The sequence below is a fragment of the Trichoderma citrinoviride genome, assembly GCF_003025115.1.
Source record: "Trichoderma citrinoviride strain TUCIM 6016 unplaced genomic scaffold BBK36scaffold_15, whole genome shotgun sequence".
Lineage (NCBI taxonomy): Eukaryota > Fungi > Ascomycota > Sordariomycetes > Hypocreales > Hypocreaceae > Trichoderma > Trichoderma citrinoviride.
The window spans coordinates 199,114-216,416 of NW_020194723.1; the positions used below are offsets into that span (position 1 = coordinate 199,114).

At 54.8% G+C, this 17,303-nt stretch overlaps 6 protein-coding genes across 6 annotated transcripts; 2 read left to right on the top strand and 4 right to left on the bottom strand.

Moving 5' to 3' along the window:
• Positions 1 to 3,574: 3,574 nt before the first annotated feature.
• BBK36DRAFT_1144357 (hypothetical protein) lies at positions 3,575 to 4,195 on the bottom strand (the record flags this gene model as incomplete). The annotated part of the gene is made up of 4 exons (XM_024893671.1): positions 3,575 to 3,694; positions 3,758 to 3,867; positions 4,059 to 4,094; positions 4,156 to 4,195. The coding sequence occupies 4 exons, from the start codon at positions 4,193 to 4,195 to the stop codon at positions 3,575 to 3,577; spliced, it is 306 nt and encodes a 101-aa protein (XP_024746135.1).
• A 1,197-nt stretch (positions 4,196 to 5,392) lies between these two features.
• BBK36DRAFT_60203 (DUF947-domain-containing protein) lies at positions 5,393 to 6,423 on the bottom strand (the record flags this gene model as incomplete). The annotated part of the gene is made up of 2 exons (XM_024898341.1): positions 5,393 to 6,127; positions 6,238 to 6,423. The coding sequence occupies 2 exons, from the start codon at positions 6,421 to 6,423 to the stop codon at positions 5,393 to 5,395; spliced, it is 921 nt and encodes a 306-aa protein (XP_024746136.1).
• A 1,082-nt stretch (positions 6,424 to 7,505) lies between these two features.
• BBK36DRAFT_60196 (HAD-like protein) lies at positions 7,506 to 8,306 on the top strand (the record flags this gene model as incomplete). Its single annotated transcript, XM_024898340.1, has 1 exon — positions 7,506 to 8,306. The coding sequence occupies one exon, from the start codon at positions 7,506 to 7,508 to the stop codon at positions 8,304 to 8,306; it is 801 nt and encodes a 266-aa protein (XP_024746137.1).
• Positions 8,307 to 8,656: 350 nt separating this feature from the next.
• Positions 8,657 to 10,251, bottom strand: BBK36DRAFT_1162600 (eEF1-gamma domain-containing protein; the record flags this gene model as incomplete). Its single annotated transcript, XM_024894456.1, has 4 exons — positions 8,657 to 9,623; positions 9,682 to 9,730; positions 9,964 to 10,150; positions 10,222 to 10,251. 4 exons carry the CDS (start codon positions 10,249 to 10,251, stop codon positions 8,657 to 8,659), a joined length of 1,233 nt encoding a protein of 410 aa, XP_024746138.1.
• A 358-nt stretch (positions 10,252 to 10,609) lies between these two features.
• Positions 10,610 to 11,903, top strand: BBK36DRAFT_1136425 (hypothetical protein). The gene is made up of 2 exons (XM_024892971.1): positions 10,610 to 11,453; positions 11,574 to 11,903. The coding sequence occupies exons 1-2, from the start codon at positions 10,616 to 10,618 to the stop codon at positions 11,663 to 11,665; spliced, it is 930 nt and encodes a 309-aa protein (XP_024746139.1). The 5' UTR covers positions 10,610 to 10,615; the 3' UTR covers positions 11,666 to 11,903.
• A 5,013-nt stretch (positions 11,904 to 16,916) lies between these two features.
• BBK36DRAFT_1022150 (hypothetical protein) lies at positions 16,917 to 17,299 on the bottom strand. The gene has a single exon (XM_024888868.1). The coding sequence runs from the start codon at positions 17,256 to 17,258 to the stop codon at positions 17,064 to 17,066; it is 195 nt and encodes a 64-aa protein (XP_024746140.1). The 5' UTR covers positions 17,259 to 17,299; the 3' UTR covers positions 16,917 to 17,063.
• Positions 17,300 to 17,303: the final 4 nt, after the last annotated feature.

A 17,303-nucleotide genomic window follows, 5' to 3' on the forward strand; every position in this document is an offset into this window, starting at 1 on the left:
CAAAACAGTCACCTGGCTTCTACACAACTGGCTGGGACAGCTGGTTTTAGAGTTGAGCATGCACGATCGGCTTGAATTGGAAACTCAAACAGTTTCATTATGCATCGATAGCTGCTATTATCATTCATGTACGGTGGCTTTAACAGCCTGATATAGCCCAACCCCCTTCGCCTTTCCGGTTAACCGTGTATATACCAGAATACCAAAAAAAACCTTCAGACCCCAGCGAATGTATCTTCCATCCCAACCCCATCCAACGCCATGCGTGTATCATAGGAATTCGTTAAAAAGAGCAGTGAATTAAAGCGAGCGACGAACTAGCGAATGGCTCGAGTCGGCTCGTCATCGGAGTGACGCAACAAGTTGCTTTTCGGCTGTATATTGCAAAGTCCGTGTTTGTGGTGGAAAAAGATATGTGTCTATACTGGCATTGGTATATGCCGTGATAATGGTTCTGCTGCTGGGCTGTCCGGGCCGTACCACAGGAGTAGTTGGCTGCATTATGGTTGGCAAACTTGCTTGTGATGGCGAGTCAAGCGAATAGAAGCGCGCGGCAATCGAAAGACGCTCGAAATCAAATAGAAGAAACCGCTGGACATGACGCCCCCATTTTGCTTTTGGACACCCGCAGGATCGAACTCGGAACTACATCGTGGGAGCCGTTCCGTTCGTCATTGATGTGCCGACAGACGATCGGTTTCTTGAGCCAGAACTTGTCGATGACTGGCCGCCAAAGGCCTGCATCTGGCGTTTTGTATGGTCGTGGATGAAGCGGGAGTAGCTGGAGATGCTCTGCGGAGGAGGGGGAGATTGGGGCATGGAGACGTTGAAGTGGTCTTGTGAGCCTGGCATCATGGTTTAAAGTTGAAGTTTGAGTGTTGCTATGTAAGGTTGGTTGTTTGAGTTGAGTAGAGGTTGAGCGAGTTTGGATCGAGAGATTCAAGATGAATCAATAGTTGAGATTAAGGTTTTGAGTAGAGGTGTGGTTGGTGGAGTAGACGCGGAGGATAATCGTTAAAAAGGTAGTTGATGTCGAGTATGAACTGTTCGACAGGAGAAAATTGAGGTTGATATAGATACGAGTAAAAGGTGAGATGGGCAGGCAAGGCTGGAGCAGGGCGTCGATGACGTATTACAAGAGAATCAGATCTAGACAAGGCTGCGACAAAAGGAAGCACAGATGCTGTCGTGGCGAGGCAGAATGAGAAGGAGCGAGGCCCAGACGCGGATCTCAGGGTCTTTTTATAAATCTCACATCCAAGGCCCTCCACCCAATTCTCCCCCCTCATTCGACCTCCGAGAACCACCAGCGCCATGCATCTCGCCCGACTAGAAACAACGGCTCGAACCCCTACAGTGGCATGACGAGACAAGGGGTCTTGACAATCATCACCTCTTTGCTGCGTATTCTCCCCTTCTTTGCGTCTCTGCCCTAAAGACCCCATGCCTTCCACCCACCACACACGCACCACACACAGGACAAGCCCTCACCCCCTTCCACGCCCCTCCGCACGCCCAAACGGCCTCCCCAAACACCTCCAAGCAGACGAGCTGATCGGCATCTGGACGCATCAACCGACGGTAGCGCAGGTGAAAATGGCGTACGGAGTACAGCCTGCTAATAAGCGCTGCAGTAGCACAGTCGACATGGGCCTGTTCCCTGCTCGATGCTGCCCGTTGGCCACCCGCGAGGATGCTGATAATCGCCTCGCAATCCCCATCGGTCCTAGACGCCTCCACCGCCGCTCGCACTCCCTCCGCATGAGCTCAGCATCCTTTTGGGCCGGATGGGCTGCTGTTTCGCTCAGGGTCCTGCTAAGGCCCACGCCACCACAATCATAGTGGAGCGGCCCAGTGAGATGGGGATTGTCCCTCTGCATGCCACTGCGTACTGTCCTGTACGGTGGAGATGTGTGCAAAGACGCTCTTCCAAGTTCTGGGGGAGGACAGGCGAAAACGGTGGCCCCAGGGTGCAGCTACCGTACAGGACAGTACGGAAGGATCGTCTTGCAGCAGGCCTTGGAAAATGAGCAGAAACGGCCCAGGTTTGCCTGCCGGAAACCCCTGGCGGAATCGTCATGCTCGTCACGCGGATGTCGTGCCGCTTCGCTTTGCCCGCTTCGAAGGCCGTTTCGGGTGCGGATAGGCACTCTGCAGAATCTATTCCGTCCACGCACCCCAGCATCCTACCGTGACTACGCGAATCACCCTACTGTGGTGCCCATCTGCCAGGAATTGGAAATACGGTGACGTCTCAGCCAATTGGTTACTCGCGCATGCGAAGTATTACTTCGGTCCCCGCTCTCGTTGCTCATGACGGCTTGCGACTAGACGCTCCAATGATTCAACTCAAGGCGATGCGGTAATGGCACGACTAACACGCTACTTTTATCCAAGACAAGGTGCACCCATTGGCCGACAACCCGTACGCATCTTACCATAGTCGAATACTGCCACTATTACGGATAGACCCTGAGATATTCGAGGCCCTCTGTGGTACATACGCAGATTGACAGACCTGCAGCCAGACGTGCGACTTCCGGTACATTCACAGCATATCGTCGTCTGTACTGTCTTCTCACCTTGGTCTGGCATCCGTCAATGAGGGAAACCAGGGCTTTTGGCAATTTACACTGGGCTATTGGCCGAAATATCGAAGCAATATGCAGCTAGTTGTAGACGCTGTGCACGGCCGCGGATCCCCAGAAAATGAGGTGATGCGGACAGATACGATCAACATCTCAACTCCTTGGAACACCAATTGAGTGTTGCCGTTTTGCATGCTACGAGACTATCTATCTAGGAAGCTCGGCCGCATTGTCCCTAGCCAGGCCTAACATACATACGGTGCTCATTTGCCGTCCGTTTTGTGGTTAATCTCAACAAACTTCACGCATCGAGATCCGAACGGCGCCACTTCCGATTACACGGACATGACTCTTTTCGAAAAGAGTTCTTCGCGACCTTCACAAGGACCACAGCGGCAGAAGCCCAGATCCGCCTGCTCGCATCCGATTCCGCCTTCTCACATGGCCCGGCGCTCTCGCCGGATGAAGTCACAAAGGGCACAAGGAGGGCAACAGTACGGCGAGGGTCCTGTCTGCCATGGCAACCGTACTGTAGGTCCCGTGCCATCGAATCAGCAGTAGAAACCGGCTGGACGCTCAACTGAAGCCACCGTGCGTGATGTCATCCGCGACCCCACAGCGAGAAACGGTGACGGTGATGCAGGTGTGAAAACGCTGCTCGAACTGGGCGACGTTTTCGCCTCCTCCGTCACAAGCTCCACAGGGAAGTTCTCTCGACGGCATAACGGTACGCTTGGGGCAGCACATGGAGGGCTGCCCTCTCGTGAGGGTGTTTGCACTGGTCTTCATGATCGTCGAGCTTTCGGCCTTGCAGCCAGCCCCTGGTTACCTGCCTCGGCGGCCAGGACGAGCAAAACTGCCCAGTGCTCAGTTGACGCGAGCTTCTATCACTGTACACCTCACACGGTGTACGTACGAAATCCAAACGACGTCCGGATGCATGTTTGAATCATTGGGATCCACCTCGAGCAAGCCTCGAGCAAGCTTCAAGGTTCCTGCGTCACAGGCCCGAGATCGACGTGCTGACTCTTCGACATGGTTCCCTGTGCCAAGCAAACCAAGCTTTTGCCGACCATCGCATCATTTCCCCAAGCTTTGGATGGAGACTGGACTAACACTACTAGTACTAGTAGTTAATCCTTATTTTCAGTTGCTCTCATGAGGCTCACCTTGTTGCACGGCACCATCCGCGAGGTTTCGACGTCTGTGTGGATCGAGGCGTCTCTCCAGGCCAACCAGCGCTTCTCGATCCGACGCTTCCATGTGTCGTCTCCCAGATCTCGTGTGGCCATAACCGCGTATTTTATTCATCTACACCTACAAGGAGGTGATGATCCACCCCACGCCACCAACATGGACCCCTTTTCTCTTGACATCTGCGCTGCGTCTCGGTAAAGCACGACAGGTGAGTGAGCGGTTTGTTACTCCCTTCACTACTCTGGATTCAGCATACAGTTGGCACTTACATACAGGCGGCGATCATGGCCTCAACGAACCGCTCTGGCCCTCATGCCCCTGTTGTGCAAGAAAAGCTAGTATTGCCCCATCCGGAATACTAGATACGAACCATGCAACAGCATCAGTAACAATAGAATCGCCGGCATCATTCTGTGTCATCTTCAAGGTTGAGCTGTTGCCAACAAGACGGCGGATTTCCTGAGCAGCTGGAAACGAGGCCATTCCCAGCACAACAGCACCATGCAAATGATGCTTGTGGGGGGGTGCGATGAGTGAGGAGAATGCCATCCACGTCATGCTCGCATGGCCAAGTATGACGTTGCGCGACCCTGCTTTTTGCCCCCATTCAAGGCAAGTCTAGATACTATCTGTGAGCACCACACGAGGCTACGCCTGTCTTGTATCGAAGGCAGGAAGGGGTCCCTTCCAGAAGACGAGAAGTCTCATTTACCTTGGAACCTGCCTTGAGCTATTCATTGATTGCTATGATGAAACTGGCGTCCGAATCCTGGCCATCAACATACCTACCGTAAGTATCTATCGGTCGATGAAGACCGCTAGAGTTGCATCAGACTCGCATGGAGCGTCATATCCCCGGCTGTGACGAAGTGGCAACTCAACTGCGTCCTTTCTATCTGCAGCTTCTCATCAGGCTTATCGTGATACAGCATTACTTCTTACCCATTGGCGTTTGGTTCTAAAAGCCCTTGCAGGGAAGGGCCGCTTTTGGGGTTTTGGTCGACAGTCATCGACGTCCATTGACTTCAGACAAAGTGGAAGTTGACATGTCGACTTCCAGGTAAGCCCATGACATGCTTTGACCAGATCACAGATGCAAATGCAAGTCAGCGCTATGCTGGCAGGATGCAGCAGCAGCAACTTGCTTCTCGTCATCAAGGCGATCAAGTTAGGGGACCAATGACCTCAGGGGAGCCTTTAGTTTGAAGCCATCGCTAAAACTTCAATTCGAGCAAGTCAGCCTGTGACGCAAAAGCTGGGATAGGGGGCGAGGGATCTGCGATCCAAGCGGGCTTTTGCTTCTGCAAGCCTCTAAACTTAATTCCCTACGTTTGTTATTACTTGTATGAAGTTGCTGAGTCTCAAATCGGCGATGAAGGCTGCTTGTTGGTATCCATTCGTGGGAAAATTGCTTCTTCCAACTCCCAGCATTATCCGCGTTGGTGCTCAACCACGTAGACAACCCCAGATGGAATGGTAGGTGAAGAGAACCGGTAGTGCCTTGATACCCAGGAAATCCAAGAACAAGTACAAACATTACAGTGTCTGTTGTCATAACACATTACAGTACATGATGGACATGTGGGTAAACGGGCGCGGCACCCGCTCTAATGACGTCTCGACACCCTCTCCAGGTGAGCCAACTCCTTCTTCTCCTTGCCCGCCACCTTCTTGCGCTTGCGCTCGATCGCCCTGTCGACCTGCCCCTTGCTCATGCTTGCATACCTGTTGAGCAGCAGCTGCTTCTTCTGCTCGCTCTTGCGCAGGTAGAACGGCTGCTTGCCCTGCGCCACCAGCTCCTTCTCCTTCTTGCGGTGCTCCGCCAGCAGCCTTGCCTCCTCCTCCTTCTGCTGGCGGGCCTTCTTCTTGGACTCCATCGACAGCAGCTGCCGCTTCAGGTCCTCCTTGACGTAGGGGTCCTTGGTCTTCTTGATCTGCGCCCGCAGGTCCGCCATCTCCTTCTCGCGGTACTCGTCCAGGAAGGCGTAGTTCTTGGCGAACTTGGCCTCGTCGAGCTTCCCCGTCAGGGCGTCGAAGCGCGGGTCGCGGGCTTTGCGGCGGGGGTCGGGCAGGATCTCGCGGCGCCGGCTGACGGGCTTCTTGGACGTCATTTCCTGCGGCGCGTGCTTGGAGCTTCGCTTCGATGATGTGTCGATCCGACCCTTCTTCTTTTCCTCCCGTCTCAGCGTGTCTTTTGACGGGTGGGCTGCTGCTGGTGGTGCTTCGTCCTTGCCCTTGCCGGCTTCGGCGGCGGCCTTTTTCCGTTTCTTGTCGGGCGGTGGTAAACTGGCTGCTGCGCGAGCTAATGCGCCAAAGGAGATTGACGAGAAGTCTGTTTTCGGCTCATTGTCTTCCTCGGCCTCTTCTTCAGACTGTACAGAGCAATTTTCAGATTAGCAAATCGTAGAACCATTGTAGAAAATTGTTTGCCTGTTTGGAATATTTGCCATACTTCTGAGCCAGACTCTGCTTCGGAGTCTTGGTCCTCCTCATCATCGCTGTCGACTTCCTCTTTTGACACCTCTGAGCCCGACGCGTCGTTGCTGGCACTCAGTTCTGGCTCCTCCCAATCTTCTTCGCGCCGAGCTTTTACTCGGCGTTCGAGGAGCGAGGCGCCGAGCTTTCTTTTGGAAGACATTGTTGGGGGCTGGGGACGATGTCGAAGGAATGGTGGTTATGCCGATAACTAGATAACTTCACCATACGAACGATACTAAGCTGCAGCAATCTCATGCCAACAAATTATTTTTCTGGAGCCTATCTTATCGATAACGTGTCTTGGCCCGCTACATGGCCTTGGTCAATACGCTATGCAAGTAACCAGCATGCGTGTGGGGCCTATCGTCCAAAATTCCAATTCAACACCAAAATTCCCCATCGCCTCTGCTAGTAGCGGCACAAACAAAGCGCAATCCTCAGCAACTTTCCCAGCTTCGGTAAGGGTATGTCAAGTCGCGAAGCTCGAAGCAGCGCTTGATGTGGCGACGCACGATAGTCTCAAGGCCTGGCTGCTACTGCTACGTACGCGCCCTCCCAGCTACTCCTTTCCGAACGCATTCTTCTTCCAGCAAAGACGGGCAATTTCCTCCCCGCAATCTTCCCCCACGACAACCTCCTCCGTCCAAGGCGCCCTCGCCAAAGATCCGTGAGAACCCAGATCTTCTCCCGCCGCTCGCTTTACGCCCTGCGACCACGGCCAACTACCATTTTTTTGCAACAAGCGAGCAGGGAAGCAACAAGGGGCCCGGGAAAATGCAGCCCCAAAGCATACAAATCCCAGGGCTGACCCTGCTTAACAATCTGGCGTCTCCCCATGCGATTGCAGCGACCTCGGAAGGCGTCCTCGTCGGCGGCGCAACGGCGGCTCACCCTCCTCCTCAGCCAAAGCCCAAGGCGCCGTACGTGCCACCGCGAAAAGCCAAAAAGGAGAACAAGAAGGCAAAGGCGAGGAGAGCGCTGGCCGAGGCGGAGGCTGCCGCGAGTCGCTCGGCAAATGCGCCGGCTTCTGGTCCTGCGCCAGCTCCCGGCCAGTATGGGTACGTTAAGCTGTATTGCTCCTTTTTTCTCTCTATAACCTGATTCTAGAAGATGAGTTACTGATCGATCTCTGCCTGCAGCTTCCACCACTTCAATAACCCGAATAACTTTGGCCCCAACTTCACCTATCCCAACAACTTCGGCTCAAACTTCAACTATCCGAACAACTTCGGCTTCGACTTGATGAACAACTTTCACAACAATTTCTTCAACAACCTGACTCCGGATAATTTCACCGCCACACCTCCCTCCAACGCTCCCAGAAACCTCCCCCGAGACGAGCGCGTCGCCCCCAGCGCGGCATCCGGCGGCGTCCCGGAACCCACGCCCCTCTACATCAAGACCTCCCTCGCGCAGCCCGTCGCCCTCCGCCAGCCGCGCCGCATCCTCGTCATCATGGACCTCAACGGCACGCTGCTGTACCGCCCCAACAAGCGCAACCCGTTCAACTTCATCCAGCGCCCCCACGCGCGCCAGTTCCTCGACTACTGCGTCGACACCTTCCACGTCGCCATCTGGTCGTCGGCCCGCCCCGAAAACGTCGACAAGATGGTCTCGCAGCTGCTCTCCCCCGAGCAGCGCGCAAAGTGCGTCGTCATCTGGGGCCGCGACCGCTTCGGCCTCTCGCCCGCCGACTACTCGTCGCGCGTCCAGTGCTACAAGCGCCTGTCGAGCATCTGGAACGACCCCCAGGTCGCCGCCTCGCACCCTGCCGCCGCCCATGGCCAGCGCTGGGACCAGACTAACACGGTACTCGTCGACGACTCGGCCGAAAAGGGCCGCAGCGAGCCCTACAACATCCTCCAGCTGCCCGAGTTCGAGGGCCTCGCCAACGAGCCCCCCGACGTGCTGCCCCAGGTCCACGACTACCTGAACGCGCTCTGCTATCAGGCCAACATCAGCAGCTACATACGGCATCATCCTTTTGGAATCGACCCCAAGTATAGACTACCGCAGTCGCAGGAAGACAATGGCGTGGCATGATAGAGAGCAAGCCTCAAGTTTTGAGGCTTATGCCTTTTATATAGATTCGTACGCTCTCTGCAAGCATACTCCCTTTTGCCTGTCCAGAGCATACACCTTTCATAGTACTTTTCTAGATACCCCGCATTCTCGTCACGCAATAGACACACGAAGAATGAGCACGAACAGATAGACATGTTTTACGGCTTTGTATTTTGATTTGGTGCGGTGCTGAGCCCGCTGGCCTTGTACACACAAGACTGCTCAGGCATGGTGTATCATCATCATTCATTCCCTTCGAATCCCTATTTACCCAGAACCCATCATCACTTCATGGCTTGTAAATCGTCATCCCCTTCCACTGTGGTTCTTTATTTGAAGACCTTGCCGTCGGCGTGGGGGTACTCCTTGCCGTTGACAACGACGGGCTTGTCCCAAGACCACTGAGCCTCAACGTAGGCACGGTCCTCAGGCTTGCTGGGGTCGAGCTTGGTGAACTCGTAGCTCTCGTAGTCGGGAGCGACGTCGAAGACGGGCAGGTACTCCTGGCCGCGGATGACAAAGGCACCCTCAATGACGGAGTCGTCGTTGACTCCGTAGACGGAGGCGCAGCCGAAGAGGTACTTGCGAGAAGCCTCCAGACGGTTGTTGAAGCCGCCGATGAGGTTGTTGGACATGAAAGTCATGGTAAGCTCATCGTTGTACTTGTAGGCAACCTTCCACAGGGAGTACTCCTCAAAGTTCATGTTCTCCCAGAACCACTTGAGGGCAACGGGGGTGTCGTTGTTGGAGTACTGGCGCTTCCACTCGTCGAGGGGAATGGAGGCCTTGGGCAGGGCCTCGAGGGGGTGCTTGGGCTTGGGGGCAGCGACCTCCTCCTCCTCAGCGGCGGGCTTGGGAGCAGCAGCAGGCTTGGGGGCGGCGGCAGCCTTGGGCTGCTCAGCCTTCTTGGGAGCGGTGTTGGTGAGGACGGGGGTGTCGATGAAGGCAACCTTCTCAGCGACGGCAGTGTAGATGGGCTGGTTGACGATGGTCTCGTACCAGCGGGTGACAGCGGGGTGCTGCTGGCGCCACTGCTTGTCGAAGAACTTCTGGAAGCCGCGGTTGAGGAGGGGAGCGCTGAAGAGATCAGCCAGGGTGATGCGCTCGCCAACGAGGTAGGTGTGGTGGGTGAGGTGCTCCTCAACAGCGTCAAGAGCACGGCCAACCTCCTTGGCGGTGTCGTCGACGGTCTTCTTGTTGTAGGGAAGGACGCCAGTCAGGAGCTTGACCCAGGTGCCGATGTTGGTGGTGACCTCGGAGTTGAAGAAGGACATCCATCGCAGAATGGAAGCGTAGCTGGTCGTCTGTTAGACTTGTGGCATGATTGAATAGGTGTGAGAGATGTGCGACTTACTCCTGCTTGGTCTTGCCGAGAAGGGTGGTCTTCTCGTTCTGGGAGGTGACTGTATCACGGTGTTAGTAGAGTACCAAACACCTTGTGACTCAAGAAACTCGAGATTTGAAAAGTAAAGAAAGTGCAGGATCAGAAGTTGTCGTTATCAACACAGGAAAAGTTTTAAACAATTCTTTCAGACAGGGATAACTAAAATACAATCATCATGTTGCGAAGGCCGCGAAGAGCCAGGTCGCAGGGGAGGGGCTGAGGAAGACGTCAAAGATGGAGCAAGACACATACCGTAGATGGCAATAGCAATGCTCTCGCTCAGGGCAAAGCCATCCTCGCCGAGGAAGGCAGGGAACTTGCCCAGAGGGTGAGCCTTGAGGTGCTCAGCGGTGGGCTTGCCGGCCTCAACAAGGGAGATGTTCAGGTCGAGGCCGTTGGCCTTGGCGACGGCCTTGGTGGCGACGGCACGAGGCTGGTCCTGTACGACACGGAAAGGTGAGCAGGTTGAACTAGCGCAGAGCAGCGGGTTGAATGCAGAGGGAGACGAACGTTGGTGGTGAAGAGGGTTCCGAAGGCCATTTTGACTGATGTCGTGATGCTGGACAAGAGTGTTTGAGCTTGGGAGAAGAAGGGAAGAGAAGAAGAACGGGGCGATAGAGGAATTTTTTTTTTAATGAGGGGATGCAGTTGTGCCCCGCGGTGGCTGGTGAAGCAGCGTCAAGCAAGGACACGAGTGGGCTTTTGTGGCTAGTCCGTGGCTGGTATACTCGTACTACTACTATGTACTTGCACCAATCAGCTGCTCTTATCTGCACGTGATTCGCCGGCTCAATGCCGCAGGTTCAGCAGGCGAGGTTATCGTGGGGGAAAAGATTCAAGTTTCTGTGGTTCCAAGAGCGAAACGTCGCTGCTCGAATCAACCCTCGACCGACGCCCGGCAACAATGGCGACCATCGCAACCGGCCTGCGGCACGCAAGGTGCGCAGGCTCAACGGCCGCCGCTCAATGGCGGTCGGCAATGCTTGCGCGATCGAGCTTCCCACTCGCCATCCGCTCAATAACCAGCGACTCGCAAAAGACGACGTCTCCCAGCCTCGACGTTGAAGCCGCCGCGTCTGTTCCGATCCCGTACCAAGGCGTCACACATGCCCGAGTCGTGCCGGCAACGCCGTCATACTTTTCGCGAGAGCCTCAGTTCAACGACTTATACATCGGAATCTCCAAGCTGCTCACCAAGTACAACCACCTGCCCACGGTGCCTCCCAGCGAGGCGCCGCAGATGCCGTGGACGAAGCTGGAGGAGATGCGGGCACAGATGGGAGAGCCCATCAAGGCGTCACATTACGCAAAGGTCATGCGGGTGGCCAAGCGCCTGAACCTCATCGAGCCCAGCTTGCGGCCGCACGAGGTCAAGGTGGCCCTGACGGAGTTTACCAGAGACATCAACCCGTTCCTGAACATGCCCAACCCCATCACAATCGACAAATTCGGGCGAGCCGTCGGCGTGGGCAAGAGAAAGGAGTCAACGGCCCGCGCCTTTGTCGTGGAGGGCACTGGGGAGATTCTGGTCAACGGCAAGACGCTGAGCGAGGCGTTTGGCCGCGTGCACGACCGCGAAAGCGCAGTCTGGGCCCTCACTGCTACGGAAAGGCTGGACAAGTACAACGTTTGGGCCTTGGTTGAGGGAGGCGGCACGACAGGACAGGCCGAGGCAATCACACTGGCTGTTGCAAAGGCGCTGGTCGCTCACGAGCCGGCATTGAAAACGGCTCTACGAAGAGGTATGTTCCGTGACACTTTCCGGACTGTTCGGCTTGTTTATCTCCGCCTTCTTCTGTTCTTTCTTCTCTCTCGTTTTCGGCTTCCACAATGGTTGCTAACGCTGCATCTCCCGCATCTAGCTGGCTGCATCACGCGAGATCCCAGGACAGTGGAGAGAAAGAAGCATGGACATGTCAAGGCCCGGAAGATGCCTGCTTGGGTCAAGCGATAGAGGCTGCATGAGCCTGGATTTTCTGCGGCGTTTGGAAGCTCAAGTAGGCGAGATTACGCAGGATACCTGCTTGAGAGCAAGCCTCGGGGGGTGCTTATCCTGGATGCCGAGAGCGACATTGTACATCTACACGCAATTGTATTTATAGATCCCCAGACATTGCTGCTTTGGGGGCCGTTTGGGTTGATTTGGGCTCATGCTGGGAGCGTCAAATGTTATAATGAAGTATGACCGAATCCCAGTGTCTCGTAATCGCTGCAAGGCTGTGCGTAATAACACTGGGCAGAGCAACGGCATACCACTCTCTGCTTGGGCACATGTGCTCCTTTGTAAGCATGGACTCAGCTGTGTCTGATCCTTCTGCTGGTGTAAGCATCGTCAATGCCCAGCTTGGTACAATGTTGAAAAGGGATAAGAGACGTCATCGTATGCCCTCGTCTGACTCCCTTGCTGGAGCAAGTAAGCCTCAGCTAAGCAGTTCGACACCCAGCGATGCTGCCAAGGACGGTACTGAGACCCTGATGGAGAGGCGACGATGGACAACCCTACAACACAATGCAATTGCTGTCTTCTCGGGCCTCGGTACCATTACTTGGACCTCATACCTCCCTGGAATAACCGTGACAGTGGTGATGGTAGTGGTAGTAGTAGCAATCCTTTGGCTCAGGGTAGCATCTGATTCCGCCATGAATCATGCATGCAAGCCCAGGGTTGTGAGGCTGACCGGCCCGCTCCTGTGACATGCCGCTGCAGCAAGGAACATTCGGCGCCGTTACGAGTTGCCCATTCGTATTTGAAAATATTCTGCCCTTTCTTTTTTTTTTTCCCTTCTATGGCCGCAAGCTACACCTTGACAAACCGATGCCATTGTGCCCTTACCTACATGGCCATCAAGTACAGAGTTGCCTGTCCAGGGGCTCGGCAATCTCCAGGGTTGGCCACGCCTCTGTCGACACTACGAATGTATCGAATCTTACTTCCCCCAAGCCTTTGATGTTCAGTGGCTGCACGCTCAAGTATAAAGGATGAACCCCTGTCTTCCGGATCGGATCCGGTTCGAATTGCGCCCGATCCAGGACCCCTTAGCGAAAGATTGTATGACGCGAGAATAGTCGAAGCCACAGAGCCGGATATCCAAAGACTCAGCTCAAGCCTCCCGTCTTTGCTGGTCCTAGTCCGAAGCCTGATTATTTCCCGCGATCAATATGTCAATGACGTCGAATCAGATCCTGCCGTCAGCAAGGGAATAGGGCGGTCTCAGCCGCGCGAAGCCACTCTGTCTCTTTTCCGTGCCATGTATATTGTTGCCCAGATTTGTATATGGCCGGGTGCAGGGCAAGGGGGGGGAGGGTGAGGAGGGGGGGCGGCAGGATTATTAGGCGGCCAATAGAAGACGGCATCGTTTACAAAGGGGTGACGCAGGAGGGTTTCCTTTTCATCTGATACTGGCATTGGCCATGAAGGACGTCGCAATCAGTGTGATTCTTGCTCGCACTTCGGCTGTGTAGTATGTATGTAGTCACATCCGCTCGAGCGAAGTCAGCTTGCTTTTGATGGGCGCGGTGATTGATCCTCAGGGAGCCAAGTCAGGGTCGACAGACTCATACCGATGCTTCGCACGACGAGCAGAAAGCGCCAAGAAGTGGTATAATGATGAGCGGGAGTCGACAAGCGATTTGACGCCTGAGAGGCGGACGCTTGTTCCGTCTCTCTTCCCTGGATACTTTGGGTATCGAAGACAGGCCTCCCCGGCCTTATACAAAACCCGAAACTCTCGATGCAGGGGAGACGGCAATAAAGGACAGCTGGGGTAAAACACGACCAGGGGTCAAGTTTTGGTAGTAGTAGTAGTAGTAGTAGTAGTAGCAGTAGTAGTAGTAGTAGTAGTAGTAGTAGTAGTAGTAGTTTCTGCACAGGAGCAGCTGAAATGTCGGGCATCAGCCTGGAATTTACTTGGTACAGACATGGTGACGTGACAAGCCTGCACTAGGTAAGGTAATCTATAGTAGTACCTGGAAGTGCGCGTTAGCATTTGTAGGTTATTGCCAATATCTTCATCTCTCCAACTCCCTGCTTTGCCTTTACGACTGCCCGTATCTCCTTGCAGGGCTTCGATGCTTGCCCTGTCCTGCACCAACCCTTAATATAATATTCAATCGTGAGGCCAGACGAGAATGTTCGACCGTGCTACCCAGTTTTGCTACGTTGGTTGCGCCTCGAGTATGCCCGATCAGTTCGAGTCGTCTTCAATGGTACTCAGTATCCTCGTACTTCGTAGCAGCAGCAATACTCCGAATAGCTGATGGCAGTGTCACTGTGACTATTGCAACATTAACATGATACAGAGACATGAGGTAAAATGATGCAAGCGGAGTTCCTTCGGACAGTGAGACATCAGACCACCCTCTCAACTTTCCGACCAGAAGGGGCTCATGGTCATGCCTGTACAGGGACATGCGCCCTCAATCGCGATATCGTCCATTGATGATCTTTTTTTGGGCCTGACGAGAGCCTCGCTGATGATTCGTAGTCATGCTTCGTACAGAGACTGCTGCTGCCATGATCCTATTCTTAACCAAAACACCTGCTGCTGACACGCACTAATAGCAACGTACCTTGGTCGTGCCTTGTCGCAAGGCACTTCGAACTAAGTAAACATCGCCAGACTGATAGCTCCAGGCTCGAGTAATCCATCTTCGTCTCATTTCAGTAGTCCCTCGGTGGCTTCGCGCTTGCGTAGGTACCGTAGATGCCCATCCGCTCATTCTTCCTCCTCGCGAGATCTGCCAGCAGCTTGCCGAAAAGCTCCCGGCCTCCCTGATTTCCAGGCTTCGTCCTCCGAAATCCATTCTTAGTTGCCCACGCTACACCAAGCCAAGCCCATCTCCACACCCGCTCTTGAGCCTCCTAATGGCTGCTCGCCGATGGAGTCGCTGTGGACCGGAGCCGTTGGGTCACCTCTAGCACGGCCCTAGCGAGGTGCATTTTGCCTGTATTTGCCAGCTCCGGGCTCGCAGATTGGCTGCCGTCGCTGCGTCCGGGGATTTGCTTGCAGCAAGTTGCAGCATGGCCTGTCCATTGAAAAGGCTCCTTGGCTGTGGACTTTGACGCATGCTGCACATGGCCTCCCGCTCGGTGCCTCCACTCCGCGATCGAAATTCCTCCCAATCCCGCCGTCCTCCGTTCCTGGTGGTGCGCGGTGCCTGAATCGAGAGGAGACGGCGACCGTCGCATTGATGAGCTTGAAGATGGAGAAAGAGAGGAGAGACAGATTGTAAGGACAGTAAGATACCTAGTAAGATAGTAGATGAATGACGCAATAGTCTCAGTTTTGGAAAGTGCCTTCCTCATCTCTCTGCCGAGGGCAGGCGCCCAGATCGCGCTCCCTTTGTCTCTGATTACAGCTCGCTCCTGCCTTGCAACAGCCAGCAGCACTCACGTGCGCTTCACCGCTTGAGTCCCGCCTCGATCTAGGTATGGTAAGGTACTCCCTCTTCGATTCAAGTGCGTGATGGCATCAAGTCGGCCGGGTCAGCTACTACTGTAGGTATTTTACCTCTGCTGTGACTACCTAGTACCTAAGTAGGTGGTACCGGCTGGGTTATACGAAGCACAAGCGAGATGCAATATCTCGACGCCGCCCTCGAATTGAATTCCAAATCGTCCAGGCTCTTCTTCTGCTCCTCCGTACCCAATCGATCTGTCTTGTCCTCCCTAGACACCCAGTCTTCCTCTCAAGATTCAGCTCAGCTTCCATCTGTCAAAGGCCCTTGCAGGGGGCTTGTCCGACGGGCGTGTCGATTCCAAGGGGGCGTGCTTCGCCAAGCAACACAAGCTTGAGATTAGTCGGCATGTCTTGGATCAGAGATCCTTTGGCTGCGGCTTGCTACGGGTAGGACGAGTAATACTACATACATGTCAAGGATGGGCATTGTGTCCCGTGATTTGCTCGTTGGCATCCCGCGTCCTTGAATGAGCAGTGCTACTCTGACTGAGACACGCAGGCGCAAGTCAGCACAAATGCAGCCCAAGAAAAGGACGACTTCATCAACTCAGTTGCGTCAATTGTCTCGCCCAGTCGGGCACGACCCGGGTTGTCGGGACGCCTCTCGTCGGACCTGGCCCTAGGCTGGCCGCTGGACGGGGATTTTCCACCCCTTGTTGGGGCTTGGTAGCTGACATGCTGTTATGTTTCTGGTCGATGGGTGGCCGCAATGGCAAGCTGGAGAGCAATCTGTCTGTTGGCGTTGAAACCTCGGTCATCCCCGTGTAACGGGCTAGCTGCCCAGTTATTGGGCCTTACCAGCACGGCAAGACAGCCGGTCATCAAGCGCCGTCATATACATTGACTTTTAGCCATGGTCTGGTCTGACGGCCCTCAGCAAACGCCGTGATCCGTTGGCCGATGAGCGTGTCTCCTTGCCCACTGATCGCAGAAGCAGAGCAATTACACGTGCTCTATTGGAGAGAATGCCGTCTCAACAAAGCCCCTGTCCGCTTCGGTCATGCGTCATTATTCAGCGCCTTTGGTTGTGGCTGGTCCAAGTCCTACTCCAAGTGGTATTAACAGACAGCGAAGCGTCTCAGACACCCTCCTCATTCATGCAAAATTCCCGGGCTGTTGTTGTCATGCGGTGGCTTGCCGTTTCTATTTTGCGCCCTGCTTCCAATGCGCGTTCGCCTGGCGGTGAAGAGGCAGAGTGGCAGTTGAGACTTTATGCATGAAAATACCACGCTCGTCACATCCGGCGGCATTTCCTAGCCGTCTGATAGGCGTGTGCAGGCCGGAGGACGTGCTTCTTCACATGTCGAGTACCGGCTCGCCAATGCCTTGCAGACGGGTTGCGTTCCGACAAGGCGATGCTCCATGTTCCAGAAGATAGGCATGAGCCTCGTTGACAGGATTCCGTTTTAGCGGAGAAAAGCAGGAGTCCCGACTCGCGCCGCCAAGCCCAAACCATCGGCGAGTCCATCCACTAACCAAGTGAAGATGGGAATCCACCGTGTTTCGTGTATGTGGTCTCTGGCGGAGCGCACGTCAACTCACCTTTCTGTTTCCATCCTGGTCGAGTCTGGACTTTGGACTTCACATTACGATTTTCGTCCAATCGCACAGCATCTACACGTCTGTTGGCTTGCGGCTTCCTGAGGGCACGAGTTAGAGTGCTACGGCGAGCAAAGAGCGGGCCATTGATGTCGCCAGTTCGATGTCTTTCGCTCTTTTCAGACCCCGTCCGAAGGGGGTCGGTCCCCCCTGGCCTGTCCTCCAACAAAGCCTCTTTTCCGCCGTGCCGGATGACCAGGGGTGACCACACGCAGATCCCCAAGTCCAAATCGACAATCCAAAGCCTTGCAGACTAGTGGCAGCCTACCGACTGTATCGCCCCAAGTTTTCTTCCTAGCTAGGGCCGACCAACGCAAGGTACCAGAATACGACATTATGCCCAGCACCCCGGGTCATACATACCAAGCGCATGTCTTGGCCGATGTGGCTGTCGTCAGTCGCCATGGACAAGCAGCCCTGCTCTGCGTTTATGACTTGCCGCGCATTTGTCTGGACCCCTACGAGGCAGACGGAACACTGGAACTGCATACTGCTGACGGCCCTCTTGTTCCTGTGCTTCGTCCTCCCACACTC

Excerpts from the sequence above, each read along its gene's own strand:
- BBK36DRAFT_1136425 (XM_024892971.1), top strand. The coding sequence starts at position 10,616 with ATGGCGACCATCGCAACCGGCCTGCGGCACGCAAGGTGCGCAGGCTCA. Across the intron at positions 11,454-11,573 it reads GAAAACGGCTCTACGAAGAG|CTGGCTGCATCACGCGAGAT; the intron begins GTATGTTCCGTG and ends TCCCGCATCTAG.
- BBK36DRAFT_1022150 (XM_024888868.1), bottom strand. The coding sequence starts at position 17,258 with ATGCAGTTCCAGTGTTCCGTCTGCCTCGTAGGGGTCCAGACAAATGCG.